The 20,485-nt window shown below is 39.8% G+C and overlaps 3 protein-coding genes across 3 annotated transcripts; all 3 read right to left on the bottom strand.

The window, feature by feature from the left end:
* Positions 1-6,702: 6,702 nt before the first annotated feature.
* LOC144632267 (kelch-like protein 25) lies at positions 6,703-9,472 on the bottom strand. The gene has a single exon (XM_078490876.1). It carries the CDS (start codon positions 9,313-9,315, stop codon positions 7,477-7,479), a length of 1,839 nt encoding a protein of 612 aa, XP_078347002.1. The 5' UTR covers positions 9,316-9,472; the 3' UTR covers positions 6,703-7,476.
* Positions 9,473-11,739: 2,267 nt separating this feature from the next.
* LOC144632325 (uncharacterized) lies at positions 11,740-14,018 on the bottom strand. Its single transcript, XM_078490948.1, has 2 exons — positions 13,640-14,018; positions 11,740-13,094 (listed from the first exon to the last, which is right to left on the bottom strand). Exons 1-2 carry the CDS (start codon positions 13,908-13,910, stop codon positions 12,703-12,705), a joined length of 663 nt encoding a protein of 220 aa, XP_078347074.1. The 5' UTR covers positions 13,911-14,018; the 3' UTR covers positions 11,740-12,702.
* Positions 14,019-16,570: 2,552 nt separating this feature from the next.
* On the bottom strand, positions 16,571-18,086 carry LOC144632185 (kelch-like protein 2). The gene has a single exon (XM_078490785.1). It carries the CDS (start codon positions 18,029-18,031, stop codon positions 16,571-16,573), a length of 1,461 nt encoding a protein of 486 aa, XP_078346911.1. The 5' UTR covers positions 18,032-18,086.
* Positions 18,087-20,485: the final 2,399 nt, after the last annotated feature.

Below are 20,485 nucleotides of genomic sequence, written 5' to 3'. Positions count from 1 at the left end.
TACCTTGATTTGATAAAAGGTGTCTTCCGAATTTTGACACAACACTATAGTTCTGAGCCATATTTCGGCAGAGAACGTTGAATGAGGGATAGTTTTAGCTCGAGGTGAACGTCGATTACTCTAATTTATGTCTTTTCGAACCAAGAAGACTGCATTTACGGCATTTTGTTCAAATTATGAATTCTACAAAATTAACTTGTTTACAACATGAAATAACATCAACTGAAAAACCAACTTAAAAAGTGCTAGAGCGAGAGCTGAACTGAAGCTTTCTAAATCCATGCATGGTCTAAAATGAACTATCAACAGGCGTTCTACATCGACGTTCGCTTCATTTTCAAGGAATTGGGGAATAAATAACTAAACAATTCATGACTCAGCGAGACAATTCGATATGTTTCATGTCAGTTCACGGCCGGAAACCACGCATATCGAATTGCTTCTCGCTGACAAATCACAAAACGCGCTGATCGCTAAATGAGCCAAAACGGCAAATTAATCATCAAATGAAGAGAATTCTACTCACATAAGGGTTTCAAGAAATTCCCTTTCGACCCGATCAGCTGCGCTCTTTGCAACCTTTCCATCTTATTCACAATGTAATACCCCGGATGTGAAGAATCGTTAAAAAGCGAACCAATACCCTCGGACATTACAACAGAATTTTTCTAAGTCTCCAGCCAAGGAAGAGTTCAAGCCCAATATCGCCATGACCGCCTTCAAATCAGCCCTAAAGTCTAGTTCCGAGTCCTAGTTGATGTGGCTGAAGACCTTTGCTGTCTAAAGGAAGCACAGCGTTGTTTGTACCAAGCAAAACGAACCGAGTCAAGAGTTCAACCCGTTAAAGCTTTGTTCTAAGGTACAATAACAGCCGACGCAAAACTTGCAAATCGTTAGACTTCCACCTTCATAGGACTTAACGATGTCCTCCGGCAAACTTCCTTTAGACAGCAGAATGGAAAGCTATAGATCACAACTGTTCTACTAGTAAGGGCGCGCAAGTAGAATTCAAATGAAAGAGAGGGGTTGGAGTTAGAGACTGGGCTAGACTAACCACAAGTAAATCTAGGGGGAGGGAGACGGGGGGGGGGGGAGACAGGGAGGGAGAAAAAAACAGTAAGATTGCATTCACTACATTAGACAGGGCGACATTTCATTGGAAGAAAGCCGAACAATTCTCCGTATCCTCAAAAAAAAAAAAAATGAAACCCCATACATTCCTTAACAGCCCGATAGCCACCTTTTATCAAATCAAGGTAGATTTATAAGAACCGGTAAGTTATTCAGTGCAATACAAATGAGCAACTGGGTCAGATTCTGTACTTAAGTTAAAAAAGTATTGCAAATGTAACGAAAAGCAGAATAAGTTACTAACTACGCTTATCAGTTGAGTATGCAACCAGGAAAGTTTCGCGCCCAAGGTTTACCGTAGACTGTCCACAGCCCTCTATTTTTTCGTGTTTTTCGATTGATGAGCGCGCGTTGAGAATGGCGAGAGAACTGGACGCCAGCGCAAAACGGAAGAAGCAAGGGGGTGGGGGGCAGGGAGCGAAAAAATAGAGGAGCCTCTCTATTTTTCTTTCGCTTGCTTCCCCCCTCCCCCTCCACTCGCGCTTCGGGCTCGCTTCGTGTTTTTTGCGTTGAAAAATCGAGAGGCTGTGGACGGTCTAGGTTTACCGTTAAGACACCACTGTTGTCAGGGGCGACAGAGCTAGTTTTCATTGGAAACATCTATTGACGTCATAAGTCTCGTTCGCGCGAAATCACTGAAAAGTGCGACAGACTGCTGACGTCAAATAGCACAAGATGTTTCCAATGGAAACTAGCTCTGTCGCCCCTGACAACAGCAGAGTTTAAACGGTAAAACTTGGGCGCGAAACTTCCCTCGTTGCATACTCAACTGATAAGCACTTAAAGGGGGATGAACAAAAAGCTGGCGCGCGCAAACTTTGTTAACAAGAATATGGTTATTGTACAGATGTTTTTTAATTAATTACTTTTTATGTGGGAATTATTTATTTTGTAAATCAGTTCAAATTACTATTAATTATTATTCAGTATCCTAGAACATGCTGTGACTTGCATGTTATGAATGAAAGGATTTTAATAAAAGCAGAACTTTGTTGAGATGTATTTAAAAATAGGTACCTTTTATAGATACATTTGGTTTTGTGCGATCGGTGCAAGTTATGTCTGAAACTGGAATTTGCAGGCATATAAAACTCCAAACGCAGTGCAGAGTGCAATGAACAGCCATCTCTCTAAGACCAACAACTTCGGGACCTGCACCAAATGTCCACCTAAGATTGCTTAACAAGTGTGTTTGATGTAGCAAATTGTGTAGCAAGTGTGTTTGATGTAGCAAATTACGTAGCAAGTGTGTTTGGTGTAGCAAATTGCGTAGCAAGTGTGTTTGGTGTAGCAAATTGCTGGTTTTCACTGTCACGCAATCAAAAAATAAATTCGAAACCATTCAACTAAAGAAGCTATGAATTTCAAATATTATAGATGATAAATAGATAAACAATTTCTCCAAGTTTCGGGTCTGTGCGATGTACTGTTCGCGAGTTATTTTCCAAACCTTTCCACGCAAATTTATAAAGCTTAGTATGGAGATTTCATAACTGTGTCCTTCCGAGGGACACAAATATGGCCGCCGTGATGTCAGAGAAACCATCTGGAACTCAGTTCTGTTTACAACAGCGGCTATCCTTGGCTTAAGAGCTAGTACACTTTCACATAAACACCACTTATTATATCTGAAATGTTCAATTTGCTCAAAATGGAAAGGAAAGGCCTTTTTTCAAACAAAACAGCTTTGTCACGGCACTCAGCTTGATGTCACATACGACGGAAAACTCAAATATTCAAAATGCTCTGTTTTAAAAACGAATGACACTATCGATCTGGAAATTTGCAAAAATATATATTTTTAGTTTATCTTTCGCCTAATGACAACGAAAATTTAGCAGGCCTAGTGAAGTTTGATTTCAGAATTTTATGACGTAACATGAAAACCAAGAATTGCGTAGCAAGTGTGTTTGGTGTAGCAAATTACGTAGCAAGTGTGTTTGGTGTAGCAAATTGTGTAGCAAGTGTGTTTGATGTAGCAAATTGCGTAGCAAGTGTGTTTGGTGTAGCAAATTACGTAGCAAGTGTGTTTGGTGTAGCAAATTGCGTAGCAAGTGTGTTTGGTGTAGCAAATTGCGTAGCAAGTGTGTTTTGTGTAGCAAATTGCGTAGCAAGTGTGTTTGGTGTAGCAAATTGCGTAGCAAGTGTGTTTGGTGTAGCAAATTGTGTAGCAAGTGTGTTTGATGTAGTAAATTGCGTAGCAAGTGTGTTTGGTGTAGCAAATTGTGTAGCAAGTGTGTTTGGTGTAGCAAATTGCGTAGCAAGTGTGTTTGGTGTAGCAAATTGCGTAGCGAGTGTGTTTGGTGTAGCAAATTGCGTAGCAAGTGTGTTTGGTGTAGCAAATTGCGTAGCAAGTGTGTTTGGTGTAGCAAATTGCGTAGCAAGTGTGTTTGGTGTAGGAAATTGTGAAGCAAGTGTGTTTGGTGTAGCAAATTGCGTAGCAAGTGTGTTTGGTGTAGCAAATTGCGTAGCAAGTGTGTTTGATGTAGCAAACTGCGTAGCGAGTGTATTTGGTGTAGCAAATTACGTAGCAAGTGTGTTTGGTGTAGCAAATTGCGTAGCAAGTGTGTTTGATGTAGCAAATTGTGTAGCAAGTGTGTTTGATGTAGCAAATTGCGTAGCAAGTGTGTTTGATGTAGCAAATTGCGTAGCAAGTGTGTTTGGTGTAGCAAATTGCGTAGCAAGTGCGTTTGGTGTGGCAAATTACACAGCAAGTGTGTTTGGTGTAGCAAATTGCGTAGCAAGTGTGTTTGGTGTAGCAAATTGAGTAGCAAGTCTGTCGACAGTGTGTTTGGTGTAGCAAATTGCGTAGCAAGTGTGTTTGGTGTAGCAAACTGCGTAGCAAGTGTGTTTGGTGTAGCAAATTACGTAGCAAGTGTTTTTGGTGTAGCAAATTGCGTAGCAAGTGTGTTTGGTGAAGCAAATTGCGTAGCAAGTGTGTTTGGTTTAGCAAATTGCGTAGCAAGTGTGTTTGGTGAAGCAAATTGCGTAGAGTGTGTTTTTGGTGAAGCAAATTTCGAAATTTAGGTAACGGTTCGATATTGGGGAGGGGAGTTGCATATAATTTCGTGTTCATTTGTGGGAAAATACCTTAGATATCTTGTTTGAAACGGGGGTATTACCTAATATTTTCTTAGATGAAGCTTATTTCTCACTTTAAACCCCTTCTCCGATTCACAGTCCTCTATAACAACAGTGGTCGAAGAGGAACATCCAAAGAGGAAATGATATCCACAAAGAATTCTTTACTTACGATAAAGACAGTAGAATCCCGATTTCTCGAGCCAATTTTCCTTTTCCTTGGATAGTACTTCTCTGTAATTTTGCCTCCGATTTTTCAAAGCAATTTTTGTTTCCCCTGGAGGTTCGAGAATTCGAGATTCTACTATAAGCTTTACGGGAATCAAAGTTTTCAGAAACAAGGGATATCATTTAAATTTAACTAAATTTTCAAGTTTTAAGACCGACACGGTACTGACCCGGTTGTGATTAGTTTTGGTTTGTTGTCTCCTTGTTCTCCGAATATTTAGTTCGTCGCTCGCCTTTGATGTTCTCCGTAGTTTTTGAGTTGTATGTTGTATTCGACGTTCGTAATTAGTTTTATACCATGCCATAAAAAAATCAGTATAATGTATATTCGACGGTATTCAACCCAACCTTCCCATCGTGCGCTGCGATTGTATTCTCGACGAAATTTAGTAAGCGTAATTTCCATGGCATGCCTCGTGTGTATACCGAGAAAATATGAGTGACTCGTGGGATATTCCATAGTATACCACTCGAAAGCGTTGCATAACTAGTTTTTAACTCGTATAAAGCAAGCATGTTATATCCAGAGTGTATTGCAGGGGGGCTGTAGCTCCCCAAATGAAAATTTTGGGGAATCAGCGCCCCACGTATTGGTGCCGAAAATATCGCGAGCGGAACGTTAAATTAGTTTTGTCAAGATATTCCGTCTCGTGAGTGAGTTCAAATATCTTCGTAACTTCCTTGGAAGTCTACAGAAAACTTTGTTTATCTTCGTAAAACTTCGAAAAATGATCGGAAACATTTGTATGGTCCTCTAACAACAATCGGAGAATCTCCGGTCTACAAACAGGACAACTCGGATTAATATTAATCGGATTAATATTAATCCTAATGATTATTATAATCCAGTAATAGATTATTATAATCCAGTTATAGATTATTATAATCCAGTAATAGATTATTATAATCTATTACTGAGGTTTGAGCCGTGCCTTAATCCATTAGGATTAATATTAATCTTATGTAAGATTAATATTAATCGGATTAATATTAATCTTAATAATAAATCTCAACAACTTAATCCTAGTCTAAAGCTTCCGAACTGAACCATATCTTGGCATATACAAAACGAAAAATAGTCAACAGACTTGCGCGTGAAAGATTTCAAATCTAGATTTGAATCATGTGGTGTCAACGCAACGCAACGAACAAGGGAGGTAAAAAATCCTAAACATCGAGCTAAAAATACAGAGCGCTTGATCAAAATAATGCAAGAAGCATAGCCTTAACAACACAGAGTGTCTCTCTGAAACCAACTTTCAGCTTTTTCATAGTAAAGCTGAAACAGTCTCTGGCAAAGCCAGACCAAGATAATCCGTGATAAGACAATACATCTTGCAACAATATTGATTAAAATACCGGGCCCAGCGTCAATAAAATGCAAGTAGTTTACATTTTCACGTAACATTTCATATCTTGTCCTTCAAGGGCGAACATTTTGAGAGCCTAAAGCATATCTTGCAAATATAATTGAGCCAAAACAAACTAAACTAGCACAACATGTGGCAGAGTACAGATTTAGAGGTGTCATTCAACTCTACTTGTAAACGGAAACCACGCAGCGGGACTAATGACCTCTAGAGCCTTCCTTGGCCACAATCTTACGGCTCTATTCAATACATAATGCCTCCAAATAAAAACAGTACCCTCAGAAAGAAGTCAGAAGCAAATAAGGTCGAAAGACCGAACTTAACATAGAACGGCAAAGGTACAAATGTCACGAACGTAGGAGTCGTGTAGGCCCGTCACCTTTATTTACAATTGACGGATGTGATTAGTGACTTATGTTCTGTCAGTCCTGTGTTCTAAGTCTGCAGTGTGTTTGTCATGTACATATCTGTCAAATAGTCAAATAGACATATCTGTTATCCGAACATTCAAGGAATTTTATCGGGATTATAATAGAGATTAATATTAATCCGGATTATAATATTAATAATAATCTAATCCTTCCAATTTTTTGCCGTGCCTTAATCTATTACTGGATTATAATAATATATTACTGGATTATAATAATCTATTACTGGATTATAATAATCTATTACTGGATTATAATAATCCTATTATAATCTATTATTATTATAATCCGCGGATTAATATTAATCCGAGTTGTCCTGTACAAACTGCTCAGAACACAAAACGTTGCTCCAAATCAGTATGAAAACCTGCTGAGTATTTTGGGGACAGTCTTAGCCCCCCCCCCCCCCCCCTTCACCTTCAAAAGGATACCCTTGCAAAAAGAGAAACGACAGCATAACCGAATAAAACACATTTGTTCTTCATTAATGTAGTCTGCATATGAAAATACTTTGCATTTATTAGCTTTACTCAAAATCACAGCAATTAAAAAATTAGCGGATCAAATTGCGAAATTCTTAAGTTTTATATATTGTATTTAAAAAAAAAATTGCAGCAACACGACTATATGCAAGCATGTCATGCCAAAAGCAAAACATGAGGATACTGGCTTTGCTCTCGTTTGAAGACGCTTTTGTTGTCAGTACTACAGGTTCTAACCCGGAACTCTTTATCAAGGGCCCATAGTGCTACAGGCATTAGGCCTCCGCCCATTACCTGGTGTTCAGGGCTGTAACTAGCAAGAGGCAAGACGAGGCACTTGCCTCGTCTAAATTTTTACCCAAAATTAAAAAAAAAAAAAACATAATATGTTTTGTTGGGGAAATTATCCCCAGTTGAACGAGATTGATTTTTCTCAAGAAATACTTCATGAAAATGTCTCTGAAAGAGATTCAAAGCTTCTAGATTTTAAAATTTTCTGGAGGGCATGCCCCCCAGAACCCACTAGCAAGATGTTGCCTCGTCTATGGAAAAGGTCTGGTTACGGCCCTGATGTTTAGTTCACACCTACTTTATACCCTTATTGGTCCTGTGAACAATGATCAACAGCTTATTCAAAACAGAGTTCAGTAAGAATGGAGTTCTTGAGACTTGGTCACTGATTGATCAACTGACTCGCTTTCATTGTTACGAAGGTTTTGTTTGGTCAATTTATAATAGCTTGATCATGGTGACGTGTTACATGATGAGGCATTTGAATTTTCCAGAGACGTAGGGGACCAAGAACTGATGGTCGGCGAGGAATTCTTTGTAAATTCTCATTGAACAAACCTTTGCGGAATATCTGTCACGTTCATCTGTCCTGCTGAACCCGCGAGGGAGAGTTCTTTCATTCTTCAGGTTCCATTTATCCTTGACAGGGTCATAACATTCAACCTTTACACATGTATCTTTGGCTGTAAACATCACACTGCACACAGCATACAGCTTATCATCCAAAACCAGGAGTTTTTCAAGTAGGCCGCCGTTCAGGCTTGCAATAACCTGCCACTCATTTGTTGTTTCATCGTACACTTCACAATGATATGTTTTTGACGAAAAATCCATGCAATCACTTTTATTACTGCCAGCAACAAAAATCTTTTCGTTCACGGCAGCTCCCATAAGATAACAACGTCCTTCATGAATGTCAGCTACTTTGCTCCATTGGTCGTTTTTAAGGTCGTATCTGTCAACAACAGTGAGGAAGTTGGGCTCGCCATTCCCATTTTTTGTTACACCTCCAATGAAATAAATAAAATCATCTTTGGCTACAATGCAACTAGAGAATCTGCCCAAATGTACAAATGGTGATATTTCTTCCCACGAGTTTGATTCGGATTTGTACTTCGTGATGAAGAAAACATCATGATCCTTTCGTTCCCCGAACGGGAAAGATTCCAAGGCAAACATTTCATCTTCTTTTGTTACGAACATTTGGTGCAAATATTTGTATCTATATCTGCTTGGCAATGACATCCATTTATTTGAGAATGGATTATATCTAGCCAGTAGACGTCTGGCGGACCACACTGGTGTCTGGGCGACTCTATACAGATTGCCACGACAAGATATCAAAGAAACAGACTCCATTGTGAAAGTATGTTTAGGACTACTGCTGCCTAAACTACACCATTTATCTTCACGAGGGAAATAACACAGAATATTTTCACGCGATTCGATGACCATAACAGATGTCTCAAGCGACTTTCTAGGTGTAACAGATAGATTACTAAGGTCTTTAGACTCAATCAACTTGATCGCGTCCTCCACAAGATCCAAACAGCCTTCACTGTCTCTCACAAGATCATTTGTCACGATATCCTTGCATAGAAAGTCACGCGTTACATAAACCAGTCGAACGTGACGGAATAACTCGGCAAAATATTTCTTTCGCTTGCTTTTGTCGTGATTAATCCACGACAAAATGATATTAAAAATACCTTCCTCCGCATTTACATTTATTTCGTCACTTGAAATAAACACTTCAATTTCTTTGCTCGACATATTCAAAACTTCTATTCGGTTGGCTGCGTATGCGGCGCTAAAATTTGCGAGGATGAATTTTTGGGTCTTGGAAAAAAGTTCTTCGCATTGGTATCTCTCGGAAAGATAGTAATTTGAGAAACAATTGAAAACATTCAACGACTGTAGTAAAACCCTCTCTGCGGGAGTTTTAAGGTTCTGAAGAAACAAATAGTCGGCCATTACGATCAGGTCTCGGGCACCATCTTCAGTCGATATCTGAACATTACCGGTGTATATAAACTCCAGTGTATTCCTCATAACCGACTCGGAAAACATCTCCAGCCGAACAACTCCTTCTTTAGACTCTTTCATGTCGCTGTTCAACAGCTTTTCGAAAAAAGGACTTGCTTCTGAAAGAACTTGTCTGTGTGCTTTGAACTGTTTGCCATCTTCGACCACCAAAATAACATCGCATGGCTGATCGAGTGAATCTTTTGGTATAAATATTTCACTGGAAATTTCTTTACTTGGCTTCTCAGAATTATCAGGGATTTCTAACAAGGCTGCCATCTGGATGTCATAAAGGATTGATGTTTAGTTAAGTTCATTACGTGATAAATCCAGTTGCTGACTGATGAGTCATGATGCCCATGATGCGTGTTAGACTAATATTCCTTATGCGTTTGCGGACGATTTTTAAGCGATGACGTCATGACGCGTACGCCATACGGTCTGTTGCGCGCGATCAAATGGTTAGTGAGCAGCACAAAGGAAGACTTCTTGTAGATGTAAGCTTTTGTCTCTAACTGAGACTTCTTCAGGGAATAAACACAATTAACAAAGAACCGCATATATGGCACATTCGTTTGCCTAAGTTTAACTTCCCACTGTGAAATGTGCTGTAAACGGACGTTACAAGAAACGCCTTAATACACATGCATGTTAATGCGTGTTGTTATAGCCTGCGTAGCAGGCGTCTGTGTACGTTTTAGCGCGTTTAAAAGAGTGCGCGATCGCGAGAAGGCCGCGCGAGGAAAAATCCATTTTTTCTCTCGCGTGGCCCTCTCGTGCCTTTCGCGTTTCCCATACGCGCGCTCGAAACTACGCAGGCTAAGTGTTGCTATACTTTGGGGGCCATACGATTAGCGCTAATTGTATGGCCCCCAAAATATAACAACACGCAATAACGTATGTTATTGTTATGTATGAACCGGTGTAAAAGTATAAAAGGTGTCTGAGATTATGAGAGTATCACAAACTACTGTCTTAACCCCGCGAGATTGTTCAATGCATGAAGTCACCTTTTTATTTTTTTTTTGTCGGGATCATGCTTTTACACTTAATTCCAGGTTTCTCAGACAGGCATTCTTGGAAACAGCTTCATCGATAAATCAAGGTTAACTGAAACTTAGAAGCTAGACTTAAAGCATATGGGTAGGTATGTCACTCACTTTTTACTAATAAAATTTTTTTAAATATTTTTTTTTTTTTTTTTTATCCTTTTGGTTCCAGGGGGTTAAATTTTTAAAAAGGGTTTTGTTTTATTTTTTAGGGATTCTTTTTAAAAATTAATTTTATTTTTTTTCCGGCCCCCGGCCAAGGGCAAATCAATTTCTCTCAAAATTTGCGTGAAAAATTTTGACAGATAACCCAATACAAAAAAAACAGACCTGGGACTGAAAATAATTTATATAATAGTTTTCTACAACCTATAATATTCTTGATCTTTTCGACTCAATAGTTTTGGATTTAGTTTTTCGCAGCGTGACAGTGAAAACCACCTATAAACGGCACGCAATGCGTGGAGAATCGATTACGTTTCATAATAAAGGGGGTCTTAAACAATTTTCAGGAAATTTGTCAAAAAATAAACGTAAATAAAAGTAGCTGACAACTTTTGTGTTGAATGTTTGTTCAACAAAAGTTGCGTTATCTTGTATCGTGACGTCCGATATACGACATACACTACAAGGTCAAACGCTGATTTGAAATTATTTACACCGGTCTTTTCATTTAAAACCAATTAAAGACTTCTGTTTCCTAAATCTAATAGAACTCATGAAAGGTTATTGGTCTCTTTTGTTTATACTTTGTGTTCTACGAGGCGATTTCTTGCTCAGTTAAACGTGATTTCCGGTCACGTAAAGTTTATTCCTTTACTCATCGGTCGATCGCTCAACAGACTAAAAGATCCCGTCCACTCGCCCGACGACATTAAGTGTTTACGTCATGCTTAAAAATTCATTCTGTTTTTGCTGTTTTCTCTTTTTATTTCTCCTGCAGTGATGATAAAATGCATGCCCACTACGGCTGTCACTTAAAGAGTAAACTGTTCCACGAAACAGCCTACAGTCTACAGAAATGAACTCAATGGCCTCCGCCTGCAATGGTTGGAGTTTCGATCTACGGTTATTTGAGATTTTGGGACAACCAGAATTAGTTATGTTTCCACCTTCAGTTGGTCGCCTTACACGGGTGCTAAGAAACATCTGTTTCGTAGCTTCCGCTGTTTGCGTTGTAATTAGTCAGCTTTTTTTTATGTTCAAGCCGGAGTGTCATTCTAAAAAAGCGATCGTTGATAGAACTTAGTCACTATTAAACGTGAAATCGACCGTAGTTGCACTGTTTTTTTAATAAAGAGCCAGCCACCTCGGATGTAATGAATTTTGTGTGATGACATCGGCTGATGCTTGTTATTACTGAGTCACATGACTAATAACGAACATCGGATATGACGAACCAAAACTTTGGAAAACATCAGCTATATGCAGTGTACATGTGATGTGAAATAAACGAGTTGTTGGGGATGGAGATGGACTACAACTGTAGACAAGAGTAGCTGCAACGCTCGCCAGAAAACGCCTCGAATACACATACTTTACATTTGAACTCGGTCAATGTTGCATACAAACGTTTCTACAGGTTCCATTACCCCTTCCCCCACCCCCGCCCCCGGAATAAGGATTCTTTGCGCACTAATTTTGAGACGGGAAAGGGGAGGAAGGAACAAATTTGGTAACCGTGCCACCACTTTAGTCTACGGTTGTAGCTTCTCTCCGCCCCGGGAGCTTCTCATCCATGGAGAGTATAAAATAATCCGAGTTAGACACTTTGTTAGCGCTACTTCGAGTTAGACACGTTGTGTTTGACGCTACACTGAGTAAGACACTTTGCGTGACGATTGCGAAGGAGAGTACAGGAACAATAGCTTAATCGAATAAAACAGTTCGCACTTCGTATATGTGGACTGAATATAACAATGCTTTGCCTTTATTAACTTCACTCAAAATCGCAGCAATTTAAAGATCAGCGGTTCCGAACGGAAAGTGCGAAGTTCTCGAGTTTTAGTACATTGCAGCTTTAATAGATTGCAGCAACAAGACTATGCAAGGATTTCTTGCCAAAAGCAAAACATTAGATAGGATCCTGGCATGCTTTCATTTTAAGACGCTTTTCTTGTCAGTTCTTGGCTCAGGTTCTAATCCAGAACTCTTGATCCAGAGCCCATAGTGCTCTAACCATCAGGCCAGCGCCAATTGCCCGGTAATGTTTAGTACTCACTTACTTTATACTCTTATTGGCTCTGTGAACAATGATCAACAGCTTACTCAAAACAGAATTCAGTAAGAATCGAGTTCTTGAGATTTGGTCACTGATTTGTCTGTTGATTGGCTTTCACTGTCACCGACGTTTTGATTGGTCCATTTACAGCAGCTCGATCACATGATGAGGCATTTGCATTTACTAGAAAACCTAGAGGACGAAAATCGTGGGTTAGCAGGTTCAGCAACAGGAATGAAGCTTTCCAGTTGATAGTCGGCGAGGAATCCATTGTAAATTCTCATTGAACAAACCTTGGCTGCGGAATATGTATCATCTTCATCTCTCCTGCTGATCTCGCAAGGGAAAGTTCTTTCAGTTTTCAACTTCCATTTATCCCTGACGGGGTCATAACATTCAACTTTTTTTACATGTAACTGTGGTTGTGAACAACAAACTGCACACAGCATACAGCTTATCACCCAGAACCAGGAGTTTTTCAAGTAAGCCGCCCTTCAGGCTTTCAATAACCTGCCACTCATTTGTTGTTTCATCGTACACTTCACAATGATATGTTTGTGACAGCAGAACTGCGATTTTAATTGAGTGTACCCATTCACTTTTACCAGCAACAAATTTTTTTTCGTTTACGGCAGCTCCCCAGTGATACCAACAGCCTTCATGAATGTCAGCTACTTTGCTCCATTGGTCTTTTCTAAGGTCGTATCTGTCAACATCAATCAGGTAGTTGGGCTTGATACCATGCTCATATTCTACACCTCCAATCACATAAATAAAATAGCGACTTCCTAGGTGTAACAGGGAGATTACTAAAGACTTTAGACTTAATCAACTTTCATCGCGTCCTTCACAAGATCCAAACAGCCTTCTCTGTCTTTCACGAGATCATTTGTCACGATATCCTTGCGTAAAAAGTCACGCGATACATAAACGAGTCGAACGTGACGAAATACCTCGGCAAAATATTTCTCTCGCTTGCTTTTGTCGTGATCAATCCACGATAAAATGATATTAAAAATATCTTCCTCCGCATTTACATTTATTTCGTCACTTGAAATAAACATTTCAACTTTTCTGTTCGACATATTCAAAACCTCTATTCGGTTGGCTGCGTATATGGCGCTAAAATTTGCGAGGATGAATTTTTCGGTCTTGTGAAAAAGTTCTTCGCATCGGTATCTCTCGGAAAGATAGAAATTTAAAAAACAATTGAAAAAATTTAACGACTGTAGTAAAACCCTCTCAGCGAGAGTTTTAAGGTTCTGAAGAAACAAATAATCGGATATTACGATCAGGTCTCGGGCACCATCTTCAGTCAATATCTGAACATTACCTGTGTAAATAAACTCCAGTGTATTTTCCATAACAGTCTCGGAAAACATCTCCAGTCGAACTACTCCTTCTTTAGACTCTTTCATATCGCTGTTCAGCAGCTTTTCGAAGAAAGGACTTGCTTCTGAAAGAACTTGTCTGTGCGCTTTGAACTGTTTGCCATCTTTGACCACCAAAATAAAATCGCATGGCTGATCGATTGTGTCTTTTGGCATGAAGGCTACACTGAAAAAGTCTTTACTTTGCCTCTCACATTTATCAGAGACTTCCATCTAAGTGTCTAAATGATCGATGTATAGTTCACTTCATTTTGTGCTGACTCCAATTGCTGACTCATGATACCCATGACATTCATCAGAAATATTCCTGATTAATGTGTTTGCGATCATCACGTGTTGCTGCCAAAGGGCACGCAATTCATTCAGAACGATGAAGTTTTACAAGAGGGTATTTAATGATGCAAGGTGTCGAATTCGTAGGATTAATTTAAGTTTACACGGACTTGTACTATGAAATCAACGAAATTCCCAAGGAAGCGAGGCCGGTGCCTCGCGGGACGGTTTATTATTTAGTCTGCCAAAAAGGCTAAGGTACGATATCAGGCTGGGTTTTGAAAAAGAAAAAACCAACCCCCCCCCAAAAAAAAAACCCCCCCGGGCGATATCATTTGATGTATAATTTTGGTCGCATACGGTGACGCACAGCAATAACACAATCCACCTATTGCGTGACATGAAAAGTTTCGTGCTTTTAAAACGCTTCTCAGCTCAAAGTAAGGTCAAAACGTTTCCAAGGTCGTGATTCAATAGGCGCTCATACGTAATAGCAATCTTGAGATCCTGGACGCCCGCAATCTTATAAGCGCTGTAACGTCCAAGATATCACTTGTTTTGAAATCGTGCTGGGTCGCAAATCAAGTCGAATGCCACGTAATCCATGCATAAGCGATCGCGATGAAGTTTCACAAGGTGTCCTACTAATTTTCAGAACATTTGTCAAAAAATTAACGTTAATAACGGTCGCTGAGAAGGTTTGCGTGAAATGACTGTTATTAAACTGCAGCTTGCATGTTTTGGCGTTAGATACAATGTTAGTATTTGCATAAATTAGCGTTGACGTTGTGAGGGTCCTAGCCGTGGAATTCAAATTAATGTAAGACGGTAGATATAGAGTTACAAAGATTTAGATAATACATTTTCTTCACAGATTTGTTCAATTGAACAACACTGATATTTAATTTTATTTTTTTTATTTCCTGTTTTAGATTCCCGGTTTTTTTTTTCAACAAAGGTTGCGTTATATTGTAGCGTGACATCCGATAAACGGCATACGATACACGCGGAAACGGTCTTGCTCGCCAGCTCTGTGTATTAAAAAAATTATGAAAATTCTGTCTACTTAAATTAATAGAACTCTTTGAATATAAATAGTCTCTTTCGTTTACACTTCGTGCTGTTCCTTTCTAACTGCACGGGAGTACTTTGATTTGTGTTCTACGCGACGATTTTTTGTTGAGTTAAACTTGATTTCTGGTCCCGTAACGTATTTTCCTACTCATCGGTCGATCGCAACAGCATCAAGGAATTACCGATCCCGTCCACTCGCACGATTACATTAAACGATACGTCATCGCTAAAAGATGCAAATCAACGCGGCCGATAAATATTAAGAAAAAAAAACATTGCGTTACGCAGTGCCAAAATGGAGAACGCAAACTTTCAAGGTTGTTGTTTCTCTCCATCAAACCGCATTGGCTTTATTCTCAAAATGCTCAGATTTTCAGTACAGTGTTATTGTTATTTAAGGTTTTCAAATTTAATTACGAATAAACAAAGCTGCTGCTTTGCCCGAGGTAAGAATTCGTTCTATGCATTCCATTCATTCCTAGTGGAAGCCCGAAGAAATGGGCAAGAATCTGGCTACTTGTGCCGTAAGTAAGGAAGTCTGGCCGCCTGCAATAGTTGTTTGGTTCCTAAAATTACTTGCCATAACGCATGTGCGTCACGTGTAGCTGAATCAAATAAAACTGTTTGCACTTCATAAATGTGGCCTGAATATGACAATGCCGTTTGCCTTTAATAGCTTCACTCAAACTCACAGCAATTCCTAAGTAAATGCGAAGTTCTTAAGTTTAAGTGTATTGCAGCTTTATTTATAAAATACAGTAACAAGATCATGCAAGGACGTCTTGCCAAAAGCAAAACATTAGGATCCTGTGGGAGCTGGGTCAGGCTCTAACCCAGACCACTTGATCCAGAGCTATAGTGTCCTAACCGATAGGCCAGCGCCCATTACCCAATGTTAAGTTCACTAACTTCATGCCCTTATTGGTCCTGTGAACAATGATCAACAGCTTACTCAAAACAAAGTTCCGTGAGAAAGGAGTTCTTGAGACTTGGTCACTGATTTGTCAATTGATTGGCTTTTGTTGTCACCGACGTTTTGATTGGTCAATTTACAATAGCGCAATCATGGTCAGTGGCGGATCCAGACCTTCAGGTAAGTGAGGGGCCCGATCATGCAGGTGGGTGTCCCCCGGGCCCCTTCCCTGGATCCGCCACTGATGGTTACGTGTTACATGATGAGGCATTTGAATTCACCAGAGGACGTAGGGGGCGAAGATCGTCTGATAGCAGGTTCAGGAAGACTACCAGAAATAAAGCTTTCCAGTTGATGGTCGGCGAGGAATCCTTTGTAAATTCTCATTGAACAAACCTTCCCGCTGAACCCGTAAGGAGGGGCAGTTATTGCATTTTTCAAGTTCCATTTATCGTTGACAGAGTCATAACATTCAACCTTCGCACATGTGTCTGTGAGTGTAAACATCACACTGCACACAGCATACAGCTTACCATCAACAGCCAAGAGTTTTTCAAGTCGGCCATTCGGGCTTGCAACAACCTGCCACTCATCTGTTGTTTCATCGTACACTTCACAATGATTTGTTTTTGACAGCAGATCCCATCCAGCAACAAAAAATTTTTCCTTCACCGCAGCTCCCCGATGATACCGTACAGCCTTCATGAATGTCAGCTACTTTGTTCCATTGGTCTTTTCTGAGGTCGTATCTGTCAACATCAGTCAGGTAGGTGGTCACGATATCATGCTCATATTCTGCACCTCCAATAAAATAAATAAAATCATCTTTTGCTACAATGCAAAAATTGCGTCTACCCAAATCAAATGATGATATGTCTTCCCATGAATTTGATTCGGGTTTGTACTTCGTGATGAAGAAAACATGTTTTTCTTTTCGTTCCCTACATCCAAGCCATGGCAGTGATTCCACTGCTTCCAAGGCGTACATTTCATCTTCTTTTGTAACAAATATTTGATGCACATATCTGTATGTTTTATTGCCAGTCCATGGCAATAACATCCATTTATTTGAAAATGGATTATACCTAACCAGTCGAAGTTCGTATGAACACGTTTCTCTCCAGGGACTTGCAGCTGTATAGTCTGGAGTTCGATGTAGTGTATACAGATTGCCACGACAAGAAACGAATTCGCTTGAAAAGCGAGTATATTCAAGACAACTGCTGCCTAAATTACACCATTTATCTTCACGAGGGAAATAACACAGAATATTTTTACCTCGTTTAATGACTATAACAGATGTCTCAAGCGACTTTCTAGGTGTAACAGATAGATTACTAAAGTCTTTAGACTCAATCAACTTCATCGCGTCCTCCACAAGATCCAAACAGCCTTCTCTGTCTTTCACGAGATCATTTGTCACGATATCCTTGCATAGAAAGTCACGCGATACATAAACCAGTCGAACGTGACGAAATAACTCGGCAAAATATTTCTTCCGCTTGGTTCTGTCGTGATCAATCCACGATAAAATGATATTAAAAACATCTTCCTCCGCATTTACATTTATTTCGTCACTTGAAATAAACATTTCAATTTCTCTGCTCGACATATTCAAAACCTCTATTCGGTTGGCTGCGTATACGGCGCTGAAATTTGCAAGGATGAATTTTTGGGTCTTGGAAAAAAGTTCTTCGCATTGATGTCTTTCGAAAAAGAAGAAAGTTGAAAGACAGTTGGAAACATTCAACGTCTGTAGTAAAACTCCACCAGCGAGAGTTTTAAGGTTTTGAAGAAACAAATAATCGGCCATTACGATCAGGTCTTGGGCATTTTCTTCGCTCAATATCTCAATATTACCGGTGTAAATATACTCCAGTGTATTTCCCATAACAAACTCGGAAAACATCTCCAGCCGAACAACTCCTTCTTTAGACTCTTTCATGTCGCTGTTCAGCAGCTTTTCGAAGAAAGGACTTGCTTCTGAAAGAACTTGTCTGTGAGCTTTGAACTGTTTGCCATGCTCGACCACCAAAATAACATCGCATGGCTGATCGATTGTGTCTTTTGGCATAAAGGCTACACTAAAAATGTCTTTACTTGGCCTCTCACAGTTATCAGAGACTGCCATCTAAATGTCTAAATGATCAATGTAAAGTTCAGTTCATTTTGTGCTGACTCCAAGGGCACGTTTTTTATTCACTATTCTGGAATGAGAATGGCCAGAATGCGAAATGCTTGCGTTTTTCTATTCCGCATTCCTATTCCGGAATGGACAGAACGCCATTCCGTCCATTCTGCTCCCAGGGGCAGAATGGCCGTTTTTATGCTAGAGACGTTAAAGCCGTCTGAGACGTTAAAGCTGTCTCGAGACGTTAAAGCTGTCTCGAGACGACATTGGCTGTTCTTATGCTAGAGACGATAATGTCGTCTAGACGTCTTTAACTTCTAAGACGTTAAAGGCGTCTGGTATAAAAACGGGACGCATTTAGTAGACAGCTTTTTAGAAAAAAATAAAAAAAGACTGGGTTCGACACTCAGAGGACACTGGACACGAAGATGTTAAAGGCGTCTGTCTTATTTACTGTTTTTATATTAGTTAACGACGTTCCGTTTTTATACTAGACGGCTTTAACGTCTGAGCTGTCCGATAAGAGCGTCGTTCAGACGCTCTTACGAAAAGAAGTAAAGCCATCAGACGTTAAAGGCGTCTGTACTGTGTTATACTAGTTAACGACGTTACGTTTTTATACTAGACGGCTTTAACGTCTGAGACGTTAAAGCTGTCCGATAAGAGCATCGTTCAGACGCTCTTACGAAAAGACGTTAAAGCCATCAGACGTTAAAGGCGTCTGTCTTATTTACTGTTTTTATATTAGTTAACGACGTTCCGTTTTTATACTAGACGGCTTTAACGTCTGAGACGTTAATGCTGTCCGAAAAAAGTGTCGTTCAGACGCTCTTACGAAAAGACATAAAGCCATCAGACGTTAAAGGCGTCTGTCTTATTTACTGTTTTTATACTAGTTAACGACGTTCCGTTTTTATACTAGACGGCTTTAACGTCTGAGACGTTAAAGCTGTCCGATAAGAGCGTCGTTCAGACGCTCTTACGAAAAGACGTTATAGCCATCAAACGTTAAAGGCGTCTGTCTTTTTACCGTTTTTATACTAGACGTTAATGTCGTCTCGAGACATCTTTAACGTCTAAGACGGCTTAAACGTCTCTAGCATAAAAACGCCCATTAACGTCTAGTATAAAAACAGTAACTAAGACAGACGCCTTTGACGTCTGATGGCTTTAACGTCTTCCTGTCCAGTCTCCTCCGAATGTAGAACCTTGTTTTTTTTCTAAAAAGCCGTCTACTAAATGCGTCCCGTATTTATACCAGACGCCTTTAATCGACTTTAACGTCTTAGAAGTTGAAGACGTCTAGACGACTTAATCGTCTCTAGCATAAAAACGGACAATGAACAGAATGTTGCGAATGAAATCCACGATGGCGGATGGCATTGCCCATGATGCGAGGGTTGTGTCTCCTCTCTGTTGTGAATATAGCACTACCGGAACATTCGGCAAATCCAATACAGTCTAAATTCTTTCTTCCTCCTCTTTATTAAGTAGAACAATTGCTGCGTTAATTCCAACAATGGCAGCCTTTTCGTCGGCCGCCATAATTGTACGCAATGTTTACTGACTTTACTCGTGCCAGGACCGGGCATATCATCTCGACTACGTGGGCGTTTTTTAATGCAGGCAATCCGAATTATTGCTAGCATTCTGTACCAACCGTTCTTATTCCAGAATTGTGGGTAAATGAAAAACGCGCTCTTAAATTGCTTTCTCATTATGTCCATGTGTGACCGAGTTCACAATTAATTTAATTTTTTTTTTATGGTTTAGTAGCCATCTTATTTTTCTTAAGAAATATGCAAGCACATGTTTCTTGGTGTCACACACACAACCCACAGTCACGTGTCATTTCCAAGATAAGTCCAGTTTCAGAGCATAAAAGTAAATGTGGTTAAGTTTATTTCCTTTCTAGTAAACAGGAACATGTAAGCAAATAGGATTTCATCGTTTTGTAGCCTTGCTAGAACATGTAGGAATTTAGGCTTAGCCAGTTGTGGTTGACCATCACATACCTATGCTTTAAGTAACAGGATGAGAACCCAGACTCCTAGCACTAGTTATATCATTCTCGTCCCCATAGCCCTTTCGTTTCTCTTAGCCGGCTTGTCACGAGAAACAGAGGGCTCTGGGGACATAGAAATTTTGAATTAATTCGAATTTTTTTGAAAGGCTGTTTGGAACAAAGAATTCCTAAACGAAAGTCGAAAACGTAACGACTCTCTCATACATTCTTTTGAAACGTCATGTCTGCATACATGAAGACCGGAAGTGCTATCTGCAATCTAGGACTGGAAATCCTGTGTGCCCTAGAGCCCTTCGTTTCCTCGTGCCAAGGCTCAGCCGGCTAAGAGAAACGAAAGGGCGATGGGGACGAGAATGTAGTTATATTTATTA

The sequence above is a fragment of the Oculina patagonica genome, chromosome 12, assembly GCF_052425735.1.
Source record: "Oculina patagonica isolate OP01 chromosome 12, crgOcupat, whole genome shotgun sequence".
Classification (NCBI taxonomy): Eukaryota; Metazoa; Cnidaria; class Anthozoa; order Scleractinia; family Oculinidae; genus Oculina; species Oculina patagonica.
This window is presented reverse-complemented; position numbering and strand designations above follow the sequence as displayed.

Bases quoted from the DNA above. Each gene is read 5' to 3' on its own strand.
- LOC144632185 (XM_078490785.1), bottom strand. From the start codon at position 18,031: ATGCCAAAAGACACAATCGATCAGCCATGCGATGTTATTTTGGTGGTC.
- LOC144632267 (XM_078490876.1), bottom strand. From the start codon at position 9,315: ATGGCAGCCTTGTTAGAAATCCCTGATAATTCTGAGAAGCCAAGTAAA.
- LOC144632325 (XM_078490948.1), bottom strand. From the start codon at position 13,910: ATGGAAGTCTCTGATAAATGTGAGAGGCAAAGTAAAGACTTTTTCAGT. The intron at 13,095-13,639 runs GTAATGTTCAGA...TGTTACACCTAG, and splicing joins ACTGGAGTTTATTTACACAG to GAAGTCGCTATTTTATTTAT.